This window comes from Ascaphus truei, chromosome 6, assembly GCF_040206685.1.
Source record: "Ascaphus truei isolate aAscTru1 chromosome 6, aAscTru1.hap1, whole genome shotgun sequence".
NCBI classification, from domain to species: Eukaryota; Metazoa; Chordata; class Amphibia; order Anura; family Ascaphidae; genus Ascaphus; species Ascaphus truei.
The window spans coordinates 12374990-12397979 of record NC_134488.1 but is presented as its reverse complement, the minus strand read 5'-3'; the positions used below and the strand labels follow the sequence as shown (position 1 = coordinate 12397979).

General features: G+C 44.4%; 1 protein-coding gene across 1 annotated transcript in view; it reads left to right on the top strand.

Annotated features, from left to right (window-relative positions):
- The first annotated feature begins 7147 nt into the window (after positions 1 to 7147).
- The window catches only part of LOC142496660 (opioid-binding protein/cell adhesion molecule homolog), a 655940-nt gene continuing 640097 nt past the window's right edge, over positions 7148 to 22990 (top strand). Inside the window, exon 1 of the mRNA XM_075603366.1 lies at positions 7148 to 7326. Within this exon, the coding sequence (XP_075459481.1) occupies positions 7239 to 7326 (88 nt within the window). The 5' untranslated portion in view covers positions 7148 to 7238. The remainder of the gene's footprint in view (positions 7327 to 22990) is intronic.

Genomic DNA, 22990 nt, shown 5'->3' with positions numbered 1-22990 from the left:
GTAAGATTTGGGGCTATATATCTTTCTAATACTGGTGTAAGTCTTGCTAAGGGCAGGCCGCCAGTCGTTATCATGGGTTTCCCCCTCTTCAAGCCCTGCCTTGATTGATGGAGGTAGTCCTCCTGACTCTGTGTGGAAGGCATGAGACACAGGGGAGGGGCCTGCTGACATCATTAGGGGTGGGGCTGACTAAACTTAGTGTTGCCTGTTCCTGTAAGAGACAAGCAGTCTGTCCTGGGTTCAGAAGTGTTGGAGTGACTGACGAGAGGGTCATGATTAGAGTGATACCAGTGCTTGGAGGAGAAGCTAAGGCCCAGCCTGATTAGAGCTGATAGCACTATAGTGCGGTGGACCAATGCCCCTCACCCTGCTCAGGGGGTGAGGGGGGATCTAGCCTCACCCAGAGGGAATACTCCTCGGGGTGGGTGTAGGGAGTATTGAAGCTCCATATAGCCCATCCTGTGGGGGTACAGCTTGGAGGAGAAGGAGAGGAGGACAAGACCCTTTACACTGTACCTAAGTGCTGCTGTGCATGAACTGTTGCTGCTATTGCGGTTAGAGAATAAAGAGACCTTGCTGCTTTTACTAAAAGACTTGTGTGTGAGACTGAAATCTCTCGCCCTGAAGTAAAGGGCTCTCTGGAAGGATTTCACCCTACATCCTAAGGGCTTACCAGAGATGGAGGCGCTGCACCGTTGCTGAGCAAGATGAAGGCATATACCCCAGAAGCCTGTCCCTGTTGTCCCCTATACCATCGCGGGAGACTCAGGCCCTCCTGTTCCTCACAGGTACGCACCACCATAGTACACGTAGCCAGTCCTCACTACACCCTAGGGGTCCAGTCTGCGACCAGGAGGGGAGGGAACATGCGTTACACATACACGACTAGTATTACCTCTAATTTTTTACTGGACAGAGTGTCCAAATACAACCCTACCTGAGCTCAATGTAATAAAGCTTTACATGGGCCAGGCCTTTTAGCCAGAGAGATTTACTTCACATCACACCTGGGACATTCATTTTCACAGGAGAACAATGAGAACTCCAAATGCAGAATGTCCTTTATTACCATATCTTTTAATAAGTGGGTCACGTATCCTCTTCCCAACTCCTCCCACAGAACTATAAAACCACTCCCCAAATCTCTATCTGGGAAAAATAACCTTGTTCAGTTAAAGGTGTAATCACCACTAGTTTGCAGAGAAAGACATCACTATACTTGCCTTCCTGGTTATGTTTCTTTGAACATTTAGAAGAATGTTCTTTCCATCAGGGCATGTGAATGGAAATCTATTGTTTAATCAACCTCCAGCCCGCCTTTTCCTTTAAGTAGACCACCAAATAAGGAGGGGGGGGGGGGAGTGTTGGTGGCATTGCCTTTGCAAACCTATTTACAGCACACAGTGACGTCACACAGAAAGGGAGCAGGGAGAGGAAACTCCTCCAATGAAACTCCTTCCATATCTCAGCTCTCCATGTTTACAAGTGAACTTAAACATTAAATCAGAAGAAAACAAAGGCAAAAAAATAATACATATATATATAATATGTATTATTTTTTTATATATATATTTATATATATATATATATATATATATATATATATATATATATATATCAAATGGATATATTACTGTATGCTCATTTGCATGTCTTAGACAGGTCTGCAACACCGCCTTTCACCATTATCACCCAGCACACAACATTTCCATGGCAGCAAGGGATTCTGGGAAATGACATGCAAATGAGCACACCGTGCCACCTTTTGCTTCAAAACAATTCAACATGGTTCCCCTATAGGCTTAAGCTTGCTGCATGGTCATAGCTTTGAGCACAGCCAGGGTTAAGATGCAAGCTGTGATCATGCAGCAAGCTTAAGCCTATAGGGGAACCATGGTGAATGGTTTTGAAGCGAAAGGTGGCACTGTGTGCTCATTGGCATGTCATTTCCCAGAATCCCTTGCTGACGTGGAAATGCTGTGTGCTGGGTGTTGATGGTGAAAGGCGAGGCTGCAGAGACCTGTCTAAGACATGCAAATGAGCAGTGTTCGACAAACCTATACATTTGCTTGCCCCTGGCGAGGGGATTTAACCCCCGGGCGAGTAAATATTGGCCCAAGCAGCACACGTTTGGTACTAGGTTGCGAGTAGATTTTTTTGTGTGGCGAGTAGATTTTTTGGTGATTTGTCAACCACTGCAAATGAGCATACAGTAATATTTCCATTTGCTATATGCTTTGCTGTGGAGGGTTTTTGTCACTTTTTTTTACCCACCATAACTTAACTAAGTATATATATATTATGTTAAAAAGAACATTTAATTGCCTTTTTCTCAGTACTCAAAGAATGTATTTAATTACTTTTACCTCTACAATGACTATCTACACACACACATATATATATATAGATAGGTTCCTTACCGAGTAGATCCAGGATCCCAAGATCACGAGGCAAGAAGGAGACAGCACACTCAAAGGTACAAAAAGCAGCGTGTATTCAGTAGAAAAACCGGCACATAAACCCGACGTTTTGGTCCTTGACACAGGACCTTTCTCAAGGGAGTGCTAATACATAGTGATACCTGACAAACATATATACCCACCACAAACTAACAAACAAACAAGCACTCCCTTGAGAAAGGTCCTGTGTCAAGGACTGAAACGCCGGGTTTATGTGCCGGTTTTTCTACTGAATACACGCTGCTTTTTGTACCTTTGAGTGTGCTGTCTCCTTCTTGCCTCGTGATCTTGGGAACCTGGATCTACTCGGTAAGGAACCTATCTATACATTACCTGTATGGGACAAGCACCTTTTTACCACATATGTGGGTGCCATCTGTTTATTTTTATATATATATATATATATATATATATATATATATATATATATATATATATATATATGTGTGTGTGTGTGTGTGTGTGTAGATAGTCTACACACACACATAAATATATATATATATATATATATATATATATATATATATATATATATATGTGTGTGTGTAGATAGTCATTGTAGAGGTAAAAGTAATTAAATACATTCTTTGAGTACTGAGAAAAAGGCAATTAAATGTTCTTTTTAACAGTAACATTTCTGTATTTAAAAAGGAAGGTACTGTATTTTGATATGACACGTTCTAAAGATTAGGTGTCTTTATTGAGTTTTTCAATAGAAATATCGAAAAATTCCAAGTCAGGAAGTGCATTTAGTGCGTCTATCACTAAAATGCACTAAATGAGTTTTACCTCTACAACAACGATATATTTATGTGTGTGTTGTGGGCTCCGCTCTAGACTGACCATAAAGCAAGGTGGTGGCATAGATATTTTTTTATTTGTCTCAAATAGGTCCCTTGAGAGGACCTGGGCTGGAATAGTGAGAGTTACCCATCCCTCACTAGCACATTTAGGGTGACCATCTTTTACAAAAGAGACTGACACTTAATTGGGAGTTAAAATGTAGATATTTATTTTCAGTACAGTACACTAAAACTGTCCCACTTAATATCTCAATAGACCAATACTCAGCAATCTCATGAATATCTCAGAAACGCAATCCCCTTACTATCTGAATAATTTGATGGGATTTTGTACAATCACATACACCAAATCCCCTCTCCTGGTACTAGGATTCTCGTAAAGAGTAGAGTAAATTAAGGCATTTGTGATTTAAATTTAGTAGCCTATAACAGATGGATGATCACCCCTTTGGTTTAGAGAGGTACAGTAGACACAGAATAGACAAGATTTCTATATCTGTACACTTAATATAAGATAAGTGCCTTTCACTGTAGCATAATAAAAAAATCCATCATGTAAGAAAACTTGCAATCATGTCACTGTGTAGGAGGATTTTTATTATTTTTTAAAAGGGCAAAAATATAACAAGGAAAATAAATAAAGTCCATTAATATTTACGAGGGTTGCCCTGGGTAAAAAAAATGAAGTATGGATTAGGCACTAATCCATAGGTTTAAGGCTGGAGGAAAGGAGATTTCACCAGCAACAAAGGAAATGGTTCTTTATGGTAAGGCCAATTAAAATGTTGAATTCATCACCCACAGAGACTGTGGTGGCAGATACAATAGATACCTTCAAGAAAATGTTGGACATCTTTTTTGACGTCAACATACTGTATGTCTTTTTTCAACCTCATCAACCTCATCAACCTATGTAACTATGTTGATCCAGAGAGAAATCTGATTGCCATTATTGCAGTAATGGTAGCATATATGGGTGACCCGCTGCAGCTAAGTAATTGTAGGATTAAGTAGTAATGAAGGAAGGGGTGCTGTTCAAGTTGGGTTTCTGTTACTTTGTTGTGTGTACCATTATTGGAGTAAGGAAGGAATTTATTTTTCCCGTTATGAGATATAATTGGAAGATGTTTCACTTGAGTTTTTTGTTTGCCTTCCTCTGGATCAATAAACTGTATGTATTTTTTGAACCTCATCTACTATGTAACCTAGGTATAGCCATATAATCAAGGTAATTTGGAGTTTAGGAGGGACTTCCCTTTCAGTCTAGCAGTTATAATCCCTGTACTCCTATCCTTCCTCTTTTTTTTTTTTTTTACCAATACCTCTATCCAAGGAACTGCTCCTCCTGATTCTGTCTTTCAACCATACAGTATGACCCTATCCCAGATTCCCTATCATCCTTATTATCCTATTGCCATGCCACTGCCCCTCTGAAACCCCTGTAACACCTGCCCCCCTCCCCCCCCCCCCATGCATGTCCTGTATTGCAGTGCCCCTACTTTCCTGTCCCTTGCCATTGGTTCCAGAGCCTATTAACGTTTTTGGCACTGTGCATCATTTCAGAGCACCTAAAATGTTAAACAAATCTATCAATCTAAAAATCACTGACAAAAAATTATTGCACACCACACTTTAATTTTGTGCTTACATCTTAGCCCCAAACAAATCTACTTAAAATTAGTTGAATTCTCTTACTTTAAGAAAGTTATATGACTCTTGACATTTTTTTTCTTTAATACAGTAGCTGTAGCAGTTGCTTACCTTCTAGGCATAATTATCTAAGCTGCCGGATTGATCCAGTCTCCCATGATTGGCAAAGATCTGGCTACCCAAGGGCACCCATTACGAATGCCTACGTCAAACGAGGAAGTGTGGTGGCAACCCAAGGAAGCTTAATACATTCAAACTCAACAAAAAGGGCATAAAGAGTGGGGAATTGTTATTTTATTAAAATGCAGTCATTATTATCTAATACTGCACACGTTTTATTTAAAATAAAGCACAGATCATTTTGAAGGTACTGCATAAAATGGTGCAAGATTTGAAAGCGTTTGCAAAACTTTGACATCCTTTGGAAAACGTGCAGCTGCTGGAGTCTTTTCATATATGAATTGCCACCAGTTTTTAAAATGTGCAAACATTTTGTGTGTTTTCCCTGTGCTACCAGGGACAGCTCTCTTATTTCTGGAACCCTATAGTAGCAGGTCCCATGGGGTCATACACTCTACCACAGCCCTTGTGCTTCCTGTCTTTGGGTCCCAGTGCTTCTTTCCAATGTTTTACACTTGTCAAGGTGACATTAGCTCCATATTGTTTTTCTAGTTATATATCTGATGGTGTTGGAAGACATCATCTGACCATTGGTCACTTTATATAAATATATATCTTTATATTGATACTCTCTTATTATTCCACCCAGTAGATGGTTGTGAGTGGGTACGCATCATCACATGTCAAGTGTCACTCATTCCCAACAATGAATCTCACTGATTGGAAAGCGGCTTCATACACTCTTACAATCAGTGACCCCATAGACATCAGAGGAGTGTCAGTTTTATTATTACAAATGGCGCTGTTTGGTACAAATGCCCCAAATATGTGGGTCTGTGAACCTTTGCAGCCAAGCTGTTCTACTGTATGCTTTCTGCCCTTGTTATTTCTGTGCATACCCTGCTCTGGATGGTGCTGCATATGATGGTGTCTGTTTTGACCCAAAGTCACAATGTCCATGTGCTTATTGTCCCAGATTCTCTGTGCTCCCTGTCTCTTGGTCCCTTATTCCGTGGTTGCTGGGCTCCCTGTGCCCCCATAACTGGTAGCCCTGTCGCGGACTCCCTGTCCCCGGCACCCTATGCTCCCTCCCCCAGGCTCCCTGTGCCCCCTGCCCTGCCCTCCCTGTCCTCAGACTCTGTGCCCCCTGTCCAGGGCTCCTGACCTGCAGCCCCTGTCCTGAGATTCTCTGTCCCACCGCCTGTGGCTTCCTATGCTCACGGCCACAGGTCCCCTATGTGTCCCCAACCTAGAGCTCCCCGCACTCCCTGTCTCGGGCTCCCTATACAATTCATGCCCCATGATACCTGTCAAGAGTTCCCTGTGCTCTCTGTTCGGGACTCCACCCGGGCTCCCTGTGCTCCTTGTCCCCCTGTCCCGGGCTCCCTGTGCTCCTTGTCCCCCTGTCCCGGGCTCCCTGTGCTCCTTGTCCCCCTGTCCCGGGCTCCCTGTGCTCCCTGTCCCCGGCTCCCTGTGCTCCCTGTCCCCCTGTCCTTGTCCCCCTGTCCCGGGCTCCCTGTGCTCCCTGTCCCTGTCCCCCCCAGTCCCGGGCTCCCTATCCCCCCCTGTCCCGGGCTCCCTGTCCCCCTGTCCCGGGCTCCCTGTCCCCCTGCCCCTGTCCCTGTCCCCCCCCTGTCCCGGGCTCCCTGTCCCCCCTGTCCCGGGCTCCCTGTCCCCCCTGTCCCGGGCTCCCTGTCCCCCCCTGTCCCGGGCTCCCTGTCCCCCCTGTCCCGGGCTCCCTGTCCCCTCCTGTCCCGGGCTCCCTGTCCCCCCCCTGTCCCGGGCTCCCTGTCCCCCCCTGTCCCGGGCTCCCTGTCCCCCCCTGTCCCGGGCTCCCTGTCCCCCCCTGTCCCGGGCTCCCTGTCCCCCCCCTGTCCCGGGCTCCCTGTCCCCTCCTGTCCCGGGCTCCCTGTCCCCCCCCTGTCCCGGGCTCCCTGTCCCCCCCTGTCCCGGGCTCCCTGTCCCCCTCTGTCCCGGGCTCCCTGTCCCCCTCTGTCCCGGGCTCCCTGTCCCCATGTCGCAGGCTGCAGCTCAGTGACAGGTGTCTGTGCTCCCGAGCAGATCTCAGCCAATAGCAGCGAGGCGGGCGGGCCCTGCTGCTGGGAGAGAGCGCACAGAGCGCTGCGTGTCAGTGTGTGTGTTACAGACCCGGGCACAGACCCCACAGACCGACCCCAGCACAGCCTCTCACCCCAGCGCGGACACCATGCGGGGGGCTCCCGCGGCAGCGCACCTGTACCACGGCCTCTGCTGGCTGCTGGGCCCGGCACTCACTGCCCTGCTCTCCATGTCAGGTACTGTCCGGTCTCCTACCTCTGTACCCCCCCCCCCCCTCCCCATCAGCCTGCACCTCTCTCTCCTCACTCTCCCTGTATCACTCCATCACCCTGCACCTCTCTCTCCTCACTCCCCCTGTATCACTCCGTCACCCTGCACCTCTCTCCTCACTCCTCCTGTATCACTCCATCAGCCTGCACCTCTCTCTCCTCACTCTCCCTGTATCACTCCGTCACCCTGCACCTCTCTCCTCACTCCTCCTGTATCACTCCGTCAGCCTGCACCTCTCTCTCCTCACTCTCCCTGTATCACTCCATCAGCCTGCACCTCTCTCCTCACTCCTCCTGTATCACTCCATCAGCCTGCACCTCTCTCTCCTCACTCTCCCTGTATCACTCCATCACCCTGCACCTCTCTCCTCACTCCCCCTGTATCACTCCATCACCCTGCACCTCTCTCCTCACTCCCCCTGTATCACTCCATCAGCCTGCACCTCTCTCTCCTCACTCTCCCTGTATCACTCCATCAGCCTGCACCTCTCTCTCCTCACTCTCCCTGTATCACTCCATCACCCTGCACCTCTCTCTCCTCACTCTCCCTGTATCACTCCATCACCCTGCACCTCTCTCTCCTCACTCTCCCTGTATCACTCCATCACCCTGCACCTCTCTCTCCTCACTCTCCCTGTATCACTCCATCACCCTGCACCTCTCTCTCCTCACTCCCCCTGTATCACTCCATCACCCTGCACCTCTCTCTCCTCACTCCCCCTGTATCACTCCGCCACCCTGCACCTCTCTCTCCTCACTCCCCCTGTATCACTCCGTCACCCTGCACCTCTCTCTCCTCACTCCCCCTGTATCACTCCATCACCCTGCACCTCTCTCTCACTCTCCCTGTATCACTCCATCACCCTGCACCTCTCTCTCCTCACTCCCCCTGTATCACTCCATCACCCTACACCTCTCTCTCCTTACTCCCCCTGTATCACTCTATCAGCCTGCTTTACCTACCACTCTATCCCTCCTCCTCTCAACTCCTTCACTGCTCCATCTCTTATCCCCCTCACCTCTTCATCCTGCTACCCCATTCATTTTACTCATCTATTCCATCTACCTGCTCCATTCCCTCTGCTCATCGACCCCTCCCCCATCCTTACCCCCCCTCCCCCATCTTTGTTCTCCCCCATCTGGTTTCCTGCATCCCTCTGTCACTCCAACCCCCATCCCTCCTTCATTTCACCACTCTATCTTCTTATCCTTTCCATTATTCCTTATTTACTGCCTCCCCCCCTCCCCCCTCATTCTATCCCTTCACTTCATCACTATTACCCCAGCACTTTATTTCTCACTCTATCCCTCTTTTAATCTATTTATCCATTCAACATCACTGATAACCTTGCTTAACTCCATCGCTCTTTCGCCACATTCCTCCATCCCTCCATCCCTCCATCTATTACCTTGATCCACCACCCCCCTGTCACCCCAGTTTCCATCTCCCAATCACTTCGCCCCTCCTTAATTCCACCCTCCTTCCATTCCACTATCACATGTATTATTCTTCTGTTGGTCTCTCTCTCTCCCTCTCCCTCTCTCTCCATCTACCTCTAGCCTATCAGCCACTCCACCACCCACCTGCTTTATTCCAGACCACTATTCCTATATCAATCTACCTCTGTATCATTAAACCCCATCTGCCATCTATTCTTCACTCACTATATTAATCTCTTACTTGTGCTCCCTATCCCTCTGCACCATATTACCCCATAACTAACTCCCTGCATCTTACTGTCCCTCTACTACTTCATCCTTCTCCGATTCTGCAGCATTGTCTCTCCATCCCTTCAACTCTCTTCTTTCTACCCCCCTCCTCTATTTCTCACTACCTTTCTCTACCTATCCAGTATCACTCAATTCCCATATTATTCATTCAGCCCCTCTTCTACCTTCTGTTCTCCTGCACTGTCATACAGAAGGCTATGGGGTTATATGTGAGAGACAACCAGTGTATGCATCTTCTTCTGCCTCAATCTATCTCTAATTTCCATGCTCCGACTCCTTCCCTTGAATCTATAAAGCCTGCAGGGGGGCTTTGGCTTACTTGCCCTGTATTTACCATAACAGGAAGGTGGGGACACATTCTGCATATGAAAACTAGGAGTGATACTGCCCTGAGGATGGAGTGGGAGGGAGGGCAGGGTTGAGTAACGAACTGGCCAGCATGGGATGGTTGGAAATTGACATTTGGGGAACTTTGTAATTCTCTGAAGGGTGATTCAGGGGTTAACATCCTCTTCAGGATTTTTCAATTTGCATTGGGTATTTGTGTGAAAATGTATACTGTATGTGAGGACACACTGTATACAGTATACTATATGGCAATATGGGCATGCATGTAATGAATATGTATGATACTAACAAGTATGTTTCTATGAGAGATATTTAAGGTTATATTTATGTGTATATATTCCAACGCTATGTATGTAAGTCAAGTAAACTGTGTTAATTTATACACACCATTATTCTCAACACCAATTGCCATCTCGGTATACTTGGTTTGGGCATTTATTGCGAGATCACATTGCTTCATTTATAATACAAAGCATTAACTGTTACTGTGTATTTGATTCAATATCAGCCAACATACAACTATTATAACCTAGTTCATACAGATGTATGGGATTTTGTTTGGTTAAGTGGGTTTCTACATGTATTTGTGTATGATTATTCATCAGCACACGTATGTGCAGCTGCAGCAGGTATGATGATAAGATATTCATGCTGGTGTATATTTGTGTAGGTAGGTTTGTATGCAGAGGCAGAAGTGGGTATTTTTTCGATTCCCGAGCAAAATCCCCCAATTTTTTTTTTTTTTTTTTAGAATCATACACTCCCCCTCTCTTCTCCCTTTCTTTCTCTCTCTCTCTCTCATTCTCTCTCACACTTCCTCCCATTCTCTCCCCTCCCCCATTCTCCCCCCCCCATTCTCTTCCCCTTCTTCCCCATTCTCTAAAACCCCATTTTCCCCCTATTCCCTCTTTGCCATTCTCTCTCCCTTGCTCCATTCTCTCTCCCCCTCTCCCCATTCTCTCTCTCCCCCCTCTTCCCCCATTCTCTCTCACTCCACCAATTCTGTCTCTCACCCCCTCACCCCAGTTATGTAGTCAAGTCCCTATCTCTGGAGCGGGGGGTTAGGGGGGTTGGGGGTTGGGTGCGGGGGTCCATCCCGGCAGTAGATACCAATTTTTTTAATTGACTTCCAGGTTGAACCGCTGGGGCGGACCTTGCCCCGGGCACGACCCCCACCCTCCTCCACCGCCACCCAGCTCCCTCCTCCACTGACACTCCTCCAACCGCTAACCCTCAGACCTGCACACCCTAACCTGCTGAGCTCGGGGCAGCTGCCCTTCTCCCCCCCCCCCCCCAGTTCCGCTTCTGTTTGTATGTATAGCTGTTTGTAGGTGTTTTAGATATGTGTGTGTATATCTGTGTTTATTTATATTTTCATGGACAGGTTTGCATCTGTAAATGTGGTTGTTTGTATATGTAGGCAAATAAATATTTGAATATCTATGTTTAGATATGAGTGTGAATATCTACTGGATCTGTCTATCCATCTACAGCAGCGGTGGTCGTCCCCAGTCCTCAAGGGCCACCAACAGGCCAGGTATTAGGGAAAGCCCTGCTTCAGCACAGGTAGCTCAGTCATTGACTGAGCCACTGATTGCGCCACCTGTGCTGCAGCAGGGATATCTTTAAAACCTAACCTGTAGGTGGCCCTTGAGGACTAGAGTTGGCCATCCCTGATCTACAGAATCTATACATAAATACACATGTACTGCATGTTTTGTCTGTTGTGTGTATATATATATATATATATATATATATATATATATATATACATATATATGTATATATATGTGAGGGTACATCAGGAGCACCTGATCCCGAATACTGATACCTCTACATGTATATATATATATATATATATAAAAAGCAGGTGCAAGTATGTATGTACTGTATGGTGTTACCGCGTTACACACCTCCCTAGTAACAGAAACACATCTCCCGTCTGCAGCATTTTGACTGGAGGGGGAGAATATTATAACAGCAAATACCTTTGTGGGCAGTGCCCCCTGGAGGGAACATATCTTATACTCATTAGAACGGAGATATGTGATAAGAATCCTTATCTTTAATATTCTTTGATATGTTTTTTTTTTTAAAGCGATTTGTCCCCTATCTCTTTTAACCCCTGCAATGCTGCATATATGTTGGTGGGTATAAGTGAACACAGTGACATTTGTAGCTTGTTTTGAGGATGGCTTATTTTTTAATCACTACTTCTTCAGGATTCATCAGGGTTTTGCAGTGTGCAGTACAGTAGCTCACATTGTATTACGAGACTTGCTTGCTGACTGATATGGAAGCTGCTTCTGCTGGTAAAATACAGTCCTAGGGCACTGTGGATGAGGAAGATGGAGACAAAGAGCTTTTTGCATTGAACAACAGGAATTCAAAGGAGCAATCCAAGTCGTTTTTTTAGTTTCTTATTTTTTAACATAGGATTGAAGCAGGGGGTCTCCGGAGCTGATCTTCGTTAATTTCAGCCCAGGAGACCCCCTGCTTCCCGAGATACAGACCTCCAAAGGAAGGACCTCTCAACAAAGTTTAACGCTCCCACGTCAGACGGGCCAATAGAAAGCCGGAATGGATGACGTCACAGCTTTCTATTGGCCCACAGGGCATGAAAGCTTTGAAACTCCCCATCCCGTTATGTCTGCTAGCCAAGCGGCTACCAGCACCCCCTACAGAGGCTTTGTATCTCCAGAAACAGGGGGGTCCCGGAGCTGAAACGAATGGGGTTCAGCTTTGGAGACCCCCTGCTTCAATACTATTGTAAAAAAAAAAAAAAAAACATTTTTATATAAATTAGTAACACACCGGCCACTGTTAATTGTGGATATTCCTGTATTGGTTATAATGGATTGGTGTTCCAATGTCAACAGTGATGTCAATTCAAGGATTTCTCTTTTCTTCACATGGTCACTGAAGCACTTTATTGCTAGCACTGTGGCACACCCCCCTGACAGCAAATGGATTATTCCATTGAGGTTTAATCAATGAACTGGGCTCACAAGTTTTATTTTTAATATATCAATTCTCATGCTTTTCAGTGTCAGAGTAAGGGGTGCAGGACATACTCTCACTAAATGGCACAAGTAAAAAGTAATGAGTGATAGATGTAGGGTTATCTATCAAAAAGTATTGACAAAGATGGCTTTCAATGGAATCGTTTTCTCTGATAGAGCCAGTGCTATTATCAGCACCGGTGCTACAGATGGAAGACTTTCATACAAAACCCTTAATGTTTTGAAAAACAGGTTTTAAGTATAAAAGGCCCTGGAGGATCATATACTTTTTTCTTTCATATATTAGCCGACAATGTAAATACCAAACATCTGCCTCGGTGTCATTTGAAATCACCCACTTCCTTCTGATTCTGAAGCCACATGTGATATGTAAAGAGGGGAAAGAACCAATGGCTTCTGTGTAGTGACTCAGTTACAAAAGGGAGCTACAGAGCTGGTCACTCCAGCTACAGTATAGAGTGTTAAGGTGACATGATAAGAGAAGGCAGCCCTCAGGTTGAAGTGTATTCTCGTCTAACCCATGCCACGTAGAGCACAGCACTGCATTAGCGGGTGATGTAGTAAAATAGAAGCAGGAAAATGTTATGGCCTATGGAGTTGACCCATCCCAATGTATGGTGATATACAGTAGAGAAATAGAAACAGAAGGGTCTTAGCATGTCCCTTCTGGGATACATAGTTTAGTTGTAAAGTTAATACCAGGGCCATCTTAACAGCAATATAGGCCCCCGGGCAAAGCAGAGCACTGGGCCCGGCCTACACAACCACTCACAGGAATAAAAATGTAAATTATCGATAAAATAAACTTATATTTATTGGCACCCCCAACAAAACCGTTAATTGCCTCCCAAGGATCCGTTACAATATTCTGCTTCCATAACATTGCAAGCAATAAAAACGGCAACATTTCTCTCGCGAACGCAGACACGCCAGCTCTCCGCTACATGTCATAATATTTCTCCTTCTACCGAGTTAGCGGGAGATTTGAATGTTGAGGCGGGTGATCGGAAAATGAGTGTTAAATTCTGGTCTGTGCATAGATTAGCATGGGCCCCTATGCTCGTGGGGTAACGCGTGCATGCGTTAAGACGGCACTGGTTAATTCGCATATCAAATAGTCATAGTCCAGAGTCAGAGGTCCGACATTGACTGAACTAGTGCTAACTGTATCTACAAAGCTTACTAACGCAGTGTTAACTGCGGTTTTCAGCTGGAAAGAGCCGAGAGTTAAGTACAATGGATGTTAGTGCTAATGTTGTGCAAAAGAGGTGTTCTTTGCGACAACGCCTATTCACAGAGCTCCAGAGAGTTACAGGGTGGTTGCTCTGTTAACGATTAAATGAGAAGTTAGTCAGGTCGTACCTAAAGGTGGGTTTTCTCCCTTCCAGGCCCTGGAGCACACCGAAAATATGTGAGGTATATGGTAATATGGATATGTAAAGTACATTTAAATGATAAATTAGCATGTATCCCAGGTATCTCAAGCTCCTTTTTGTGCGGAGTCTCCCCACGTGTTGTATAAAGGACTCAGTCTCTCTTGCAATACCACCTTTAGTTTAAACAGATTGAACGTTATTTGACGCTAATGTGAAGCAATGCTAATTTAACCGTGTGTTATGCCTTTGCTAATGAGATACACAACGGTCGTTGTTTTTGCATATAATTAGCTTCATGAATATGCATTAACCGCAGGGAATATAACGTATGTGTATCATTTTGATAACAAAAAGAAAAAATAGGATATGGACACACCAAATGTGAGATTTTAGATATAATGCAGAAGAAAAAGACCTCACCTGGGTCTGGTTAGTGCTCAGATCCTGCGCCCCTATCACTAGGCGCCAAAAGTCAGTACATCAGCAAAGAAAGCCAGAGGAAAGGGGCGGGCCCCGAAATGTTGCACTTTGTAAGTATATGTATCCAAACTGGATCATCTTGTGGGACTCTCCTGAGTTACTGTTTCTTTCTGTACAGCCTGTGAGGGACACTCATTAAATTGCAGTTTTTCGGCTGCTTACAAATTGGCTTTGTTTACAGGATATTGGTTTGTCCTTGATGTATTGGCGAGTGCTTATCCATCTTCTTAACTATCATTTTGATAACGTCTCGCTATTAGCACTGCGCTAACTCTGTGGATCTGGGCATTAGGACGTTATTCAATATCTGCTGAAGCAGTCTATGGGAATTAGTGTCCTAAAACGGCCCAAACAGCCGCTTAGGCCGATGTATTTAATTTATTTATAAAATATTTGATCAGAAAAAAATACAGAGCGTTAACCCTCATTTTCAAGTATATACAATGCTCCCCCTCCCCTCCCAGTCAATTAAGTTTAAAACCATAGAATGGTGTGGTACAAAAAGTGACAAAGCAATGCCCAAAAGGGTAATATCTTTTTGCATTTCTATCTGTCTTTTTGCACCACACTAATTTACTGCAGTATATCCAGCCTTACTAAGATGTGAGCCTTGTATAAATATGACATACTATTTATGTTGTCAAAATCTGCCTGAAGAAGCCATTAAAGCTATCACTTCTACCTTACTTGTGTGCTGTCTATTCTACGCGCTGACACTGTGCCATCCTCTATCTTTGTAAATAGTGATGTAGTCCATCAAAAAGTAAAGGTAATGCACACTGAATATGATTCAATAACAGCAATAATATTTAGAAAGAGGTAGCCGTGTGTGTGTGTGGAGAGACAAGCAGTGTCACTAATTGATATAGTTGGAAAAATCTCCAGGCACTCCAAGCTGTTTTTTCAATACAAAATAGTGTTTATTTTACATAAAGAAAAAAAACAATGTTTGGACCATAAAGGCCTTCATCAGGGTTGGTGATGTAGTGACACAAAGACAACAATGACAATAATCCCATAAATCAGACCAGCTCAGAGTTAAATGCAACAGAGAGATATGGTCCATTAAACCTTTCTCGTTCTCACAATGTGGCTCCAAGACCTGTGACCCATCAAGCTCAAGAGAGATGGTGACTTCGGATGCAGAAAGGCTTTTCATCATCATGGAAGGTGACACGGTGACACAGAGACAGAATGTACATACAGTATAGCCCATGAAGCATTTCCCTTATGCTGGAAGGTGATGTGGTGCCATGAAGGCAGCACTGAACTTTGGCACATCCAGTACACAATTTCAATCCCACTAGTGAGTGACATACTGTCGTAACACAAAAGGAGAAGGGCCCTATGACCCCTGCAGTTGGCTTTGGATTTAGGTAATAATGAAGAACCGCACATAATCCACAGGAATCCACATTTCTAAAGGTGGCCAATATGCTTTATAAAAATGTAGTCCAAAATAAAACACATACACGTGTAGAGAGAAATGTAACGTTTGGTATCAGAAATTGCTATTTCGACATTCTCATCAAATGATTGGGACATAATCTTTGATTTGTGATGTCATTAGTAACAGTGCAAGTATCATAGAGGCTGCAGTGTGCTGAGGTTTTTCTGGGTCAGAGGTGGCCTACTCCCATCTTCAAGTGCTACCAACAGGTCAGGTTTTCAGGATATCACTGCTTCAACACAGGTAGCTCAATCAGTGGCTTAGTCAACGACTGAGCCACTGATTGAGCCACCCGTGCTGAAGCAGGGATATCCTGAAAATCTGACCAGTCGGTGGCCGCTGAGGACTGAAGTTTGCCACTCCTGCTCTAGGTATTCTTCCTCAATGTTGAAGTATAATACAGAAGTGAAGAAGAATAGGAGAGAAGAGAAGAATTGTGAAGCAAAACCTGTGCGCATTAGTGAGGAATTTTAATGCAGTGAAGTCTTTCCGATACCTTCAGTGCTATACAAATAACATCATAAACGCTCATTTTTTTTTTTTTTTTAATATTTCAAGGGGGTTTAAAAGAGCGCAGACTTTTAAATGAAGTGGCTACCTGCATCACTTCAACGTATCTGCATATCTAGCCCCCTTATCTACAAATACTGCTATTTGGTACTGTAATATAAACAAAGGGATTTCCTGTGACATTAACTTCATACTACGTGGCATACTATTCACTTACTATTGGAAGAATGTATGGATTGAACATCAGTCTATGAGGTTCATTCCTAGTCAGTCTGGCACAGGCAGTGAACTGGAGAGGTGGATGGAATCTATGGTGATGTCTCTACCCTGGCAGAAAGACAATAACACCAAAGCCACCTTTCCCCTGGGACAAGTACAGAGTCCTCAATGACATATTGGTTTGACTGGAACTACATGGAAAGGTTAGTTAATATTTCCTGTTATTGAAGTGCAAAGACAGTGTTACCTCTTATTGTTTATTTACAAACTTTAGAAATGTCTCTCTCTCTCTGGCCATATGCAGTAAGCTACAAAGTCATCATCCTCATTTAAATGGATCTGAAGTGTTCCTCAGCGAGGGGAAGATGGATTAAGATCATACAGAATAGGGGATCCTGCCTCTTTAATGTAGCAATATATTTTTTTTTATATGGGGTTTAAAATCTGTGTGTTATTATCGGTCAAAATCAAGGTTTCTTTAAATAAACCACATTGCCCCTAATATTGTATTCAGTGTGACCTGCAACATTGTGTTTTTGCATTGTGTTGTGGGTCTGTCTAGAATGTGAAACAATTAAGTGCAATGGAGTGAAAACAATATAAAACAAATAAACCTTAATCAGGTGCAGTGTTTGGTAAGAGAATAAAGCACTCACATAAGTATTGAAGATAAACGTCTCTGCAACATCCTCCTCTCTTAAAAGAATGTATAGAGAGGACATAGCATAATATAGTTTTATTTGAACATGAAAACAAAGCTGGGAGAGAAAAGATACACTCACACTCTCCCAATTCTTTGAAGCATTGAGTGCTGTAAGGACACACTCACACCACTCTGGATCACCCAGATTGTCCAGCCAACTCGTCCATAGATCTAAACTCCACTCCGGCAGCCTGGATCCTCGTGGCTGTCGGCATCTGCGCTTCCGCGTCTGCGCGCGCTGCAGTTCGGCGGCTCACTGGAGTCAAAAATGTCTTGGTTGCTGACTACGGGGTCATCAGAGGGTCAGACAACCCTACGCGTTTTGCCTTTTCCTTGTTCCGGCTTCCTCAGGGGTTAGACATTTATCTTCACTACTTATGTGAGTGCTTTATTCTCTTACCAAACACTGCGGCTGATTTTGGTTTATTTGTTTTATATTGTTTTCACTCCATTGCGCTTAATTGATTCACATTCACTTATGCACACAGTTTCTAGAACCTGTTTTTGTTGAGCAGCACAGAGGAGCACAATTACAATTGAATTATATTATATGTTGGTGGTATATTCAGCGTGTTCTTCTTTTTTCCAACCAGATATCACAATTGTGCCTTCTGTCGATGTCAGGGAGAGTTAGACTGAAGGTAGAGGCAGTGCTCACATGTCTAACAAACCGCCAACCACTGTTCTTCAAATTCCTTCCACTGACACACAGCAGAGATGCAGGATTTCCCTGGAATATAACATATTTACATTACAAAAGGATGGAAATAGCGGAAAACAAGGGAAGAGGAAATCAGCATGTGTCCAACATGTACGCTCGTGGTGATATGGACAAACTTAATTAGACTAATATTTAAGACTGGCAGCAAAAGCACTGTGCTTTTTCCAGGAGACCAATTGTGATATGGTGGGATTAGGATGAAACTGGTTGTACCACTAAAAATTAAGTAGTGACCCTCACATCCTTCTAACTCTGGGATGGCCAAAAGGGCTACCCAACAGTTCTGGTTTTCAGGATATCCCTGATTCAGCACAGGTGGCTCAATCAGTGGCTCAGTCGAAGTTGGCTACCCCTGTTCTGACTTATTTCGGGCCTGAGTTGGTAGAAATGTATTGCTCTACCCCTCCACCCTTGTTTGTGATATAATGACACAATAATAATGGGGGAACAGGTTTTTTGTAAGATTCATACAATCGGTGGGAATGTACAGTATGATGAGAAATAAAAAAAAATATGTAGGGGTATGTCAGAAACACTACAATAAACTGAGCTCCTTTACAGCTTTTACATCACTAAGACAAGGCTGGACCATTGTCACGCAGTGGATCTGGAGTTAGTAGAAAGTTAAGGCCCATAACCTAATATCCACCCTTTTCTCTTCTGCTACAGGCACATTGTAGCTGACTTATGGGTCACTGTGCAGCTCTGTATTTTCAGTGCCATGCTGTTTCCAACAGGCAGCAATGTTTAACCTGTTCACTGCCTGACAGACCTATCACACACCAGTATTTAATATGACAGGCCCAGCAAGGCTTGGGGCAATTCGAGTCTGCCAAGGATGCGGAAGAATGAAAAGATCATTATTTTACAGTGAATTGCAGTTATTTCTTGAGGCGCTGGTGGGAATAAAATGGTGCAAAACACTCCATTTGCTTATATGTAATTCCACTTTTAATCTTTCATAGCATCAGTTTAGGGATTCCTGTCTCCAACATATGAATCCCTTGTATGGAACTGTGTACACTGCCAGTGCTGTATAAATATGTAGTATTAATTATCCATTAAGCCCACACTCTGCCAGTGCTCCTCACATCTGCGTCTCCGGGGATCTCTGTGCCAGATGCACGTTTGTTTAGCTGTGAGAATAGGGAGCTTGTTGCTCTGCCAGCAAATGATCAGATTAACCCCTTCCACGTTGAAGACCTGCAAAGCATTGCTTAACGCAATCACTAAACCCGCCGAGCATCACGCGAAGCATGCACAGCCAGGCTCCTTCCTTACTAGAGAAATCTGATGAGTATTTAAGCTCTTCGCTGCCAGAGATTGCTAACCCCTTGCATGCCACAGAGAAATGAAGAGTAATACTTAACCCATTTACTCTTAGAAACATGTAGTACAGTGGTTTTCAACCTTCTTTTGCTTAAGGAACCCTAGAATTAGATTGTGAAATTCTGGGGAACCCCAACCCTCTCCCCCTTCCCTCTTCTCTCCCTCCACGTCTGTCTCTTCTTTTCTGCCCCCCCCCCTCATCCCCCTCTCACACTCCCCCCTTTGCACTCTCTCCCCCCTTACACTACCTCTTCCCCCCCTTTCTCTTCTCCCCTTACATAAACACACTTCCAAGAAAGATTTAAAATATGTCGGTCTGATTTTTGTTTTTAAGGGACACCCACCAATCACATCAACTTACACTATTAAATAAATCCTAGTAATTAATGCAATGGACTAGTGCAGAGGTCTATTGGTCTGTGAGAGCTTCCCCCTCCCTGTCACGGCTCAGTGTGTGCTTGCCCAGGCTGTGTTATTGATAGCAGCGCTGCTTTGTGGTAGGGAGCTGCTGCCGGCGCGCGCGGGAAAAATCCCTGCAGTCAAAACATCAGAGACAGTGCATGCGCACACTGCTCTATTACCTTGGGGCCTACGCTGCTGCGCTGGTCCGCAGCTCCCTGCTCCTGTCCCGGCTGCTGCTACTGCTGAAAGGGGGAGCCACCGGTTAAATGCTGCATGGGGACCTGCCAGGCCTGGCACAGCTGGGAGAGTTGTCTCTGCTCTCTCCCCACTTGGCCGCGGAACCCCTGGGAACCCCGGCTGAAAGTTATTGATGTAGAGAATCACTCAAACCATTTTCTGGTATAGATCTCTAGAGCCTTTTTTAACCGCTTTTCTGCTGATCATTGTTAGGCCGCGCTTATAGTGCCGGCGACGCGCCGTCGCCTCGAAAACAAATGCATTGTCGCCGCCACGTGCGCTTATAGTAAGCACGACGGCGACAAAGCGAGCTGGCGACGCGATTTTTGGTAGCCATAATGATTTGATTTTTCAGGGACTGTCGTCTCATGTGACAGCCCCTGAACCAATCAGGAGCCTGGTCGCCCGCGACGCCGCCGCAAAGCGAAATACAACTTCCGTTTGCGGTGACGGGTGACGTCACGCGTCGCCGGCACTATAGGCGCAGCCTTAAACTTCACTGCTGAAGCTTTGTTTACAGTACCTCCTTCTCTGCAAGGGGAAAATGACTGTGAACGGTTTAACTCACACAAGACTTGAAAGAACAGTAACTGCCTTCTTTGTACTGTAAACCTACAGAACATAGGGATAAACTATCTATGCTACCCATCTTTTGAGCATTACATGCTCACAAATACCTGTAAGAATCACTTATCTCCTGGACAACTGAAGAGCAGTGCAGGGTGTTTCGGTTATTTAATACCGTACCCTATTAGAGAAAGCTATATAGCATTACATAATATGTTTAATGCCCAGATAATTGTATATCTGCCCAGCTACAATGTAGTGCAGAGAATCAGTCCTACTCTGCACCAAAAAGCTACATAGGGGTGTATGGGGCTTATTCAATAAAATGCGGTAGATACAATCCGTTCTACCGAATGGAAAGCATTGAAGTCATATAAGGCTCTCTGTGTGATCAGATCTTACTGAATCTTAAAAAGCCAGAGACACAACATAAAACACAGACAAAGCTCAGTGCACATCCAGAAAACCTTATATACGGTACAGTGCCTAAATATACATGTATAAATAATAAATAAAATGGTCTTTTAGTTTAACATTTTGGCCAAATTGTTGTAAGCCCTTGAGCCAAACTTCACGGCAGACCACGTTTCAAGGGTCCCTACACTAATATAAATTCTTAATAACCTGTGCATTGCCAGGAAGAATGATTTATAATAAATCTGTCAATATAAGTTGCAAAAATTTATTATAAATCATTCTTCCTGGCAATGCACAGGTTATTAAGAATTTATATTAGTGTAGGGACCCTTGAAACGTGGTCTGCCGTGAAGTTTGGCTCAAGGGCTTACAACAATTTGGCCAAAATGTTAAACTAAAAGACCATTTTATTTATTATTTATACATGTATATTTAGGCACTGTACCGTATATAAGTTTTTCTGGATGTGCACTGAGCTTTGTCTGTGTTTTATGTTGTGTCTCTGGTTTTAAATACATATTGCCATGCTCAGTAGCACTCCTCTGTGAAACTTATATGCTTATATATATGTTGTGGGTATTTTGGGGGTTCAATTTGAGCTTGTAGGTGTTCTGTATGTTTTATGAATCTTAAAAAGGAAAGGTATACAGGGATGTACCAAATAAAAAAACACGGGAAGGATTTTGATCCAGGGAGTAATCCGATTGCCAATATTTGGAGTCAGGAAGGAATTTATTTTCCCCTTTATGAGATATCATTGGATGATATTTCACTGGGGTTTTTTGTTTGCCTTCCTCTGGGTCAATATACTGTAAGTACAAATATGGAATAAAGTATCTGTCGTCTAAATTTAGCATAGGTTGAACTTGATGGACATATGTCTTTTTTCAACCTCATCTACTATGTAACTATGAATGACCACCTATATATCAACATGGAAAAAAGTGTGTGTTGACACACTGCTTCATATTTTTTAATAACCGCAGCATATGTAAGAACAAGTAGAAAGGCAAAAGGAATGATGCACAGAGATGTAGCATGTGATACATCTTATTACAATATTTGCTCCATGTGAAACACCTCCCCAACTCCTCCTACTGACACTCCCCAAGTTGCAAGCTGGAGCAAACAGGGCACAATTGGTGCAAAGTACTTAAATTTTTAAGGATGAAATTGTCTCGGTTTTGCTTCCAAATTACCTTGTTACACACAGTAGACCTCATAGCATGTAACATTATCCCTTTAATGCCGTGATCCATTTAATACCTACAGAGCATCTCTTTACCATGTCAATGCTAGAGAGAACTGCAGTGCATCACTTAACACCACCATTGCTATATGTAGGGGATCTGCTGTTTTCTCAGGAAGCAAAGAATTTGCTCTGAAAGAAGAAAATATATCGCAGTGACCCAAAATAATGACAAAAAGGTCAGAGGAACTTCCCCCTGGGGAATGAGGCAGAGAGACAAGAAGCTTGTGCCATTTAGACTAAGATGTTATCAGTGCAGAATCCAGACCAAGGTGGTCATTTAAAGATCTGTACACAGTGGCTGATCTCAGCAGCAAAAATGCACTGCGGTACAACAGCACCTGAAGCGGGGACGGGAGGCTGCACAAGGCAGTGACTGTGACTGTGACACCCTCTTTAAATCACCCCCCAGTACCCCCAGACATTGCGGGGTGAGGTGGGCGAGGAGTTAATAAGTCCCACCCTATGAATGCGTGTGTGCATTGTGTGGGGCGCTGCTCAGCAGGGCTTGGTTGCGGGAGGGAGACGTGGTGTTCTGCAGGCGGCAGGAGAAGGCAATGACTATCTGATCTGACAGGAGACACCGCACAGACTCCTCCGGTCCCATCGATCCGCAGCTCCTGTCTGTCAGGGGGAGTTTTACGCGGTGTCTGTTCTGTGACAGAGAAGCCACTCTGCTGTGTGCGTGTTTGTGAGGGACTCAGTGCGACACAGGTCCCCTCTGTCTGCCCGGGGAGGACACATTGTGTGTGCAGCAGGTCTCTTCTGTGTGTCTCACTACAGTACTGTATGTCACCGTGCAGTGGGAGAAAATATTACATTAGAAAATACTGTGCATTTCTTCAGTCTTTTATGTCATTGTCATTCCA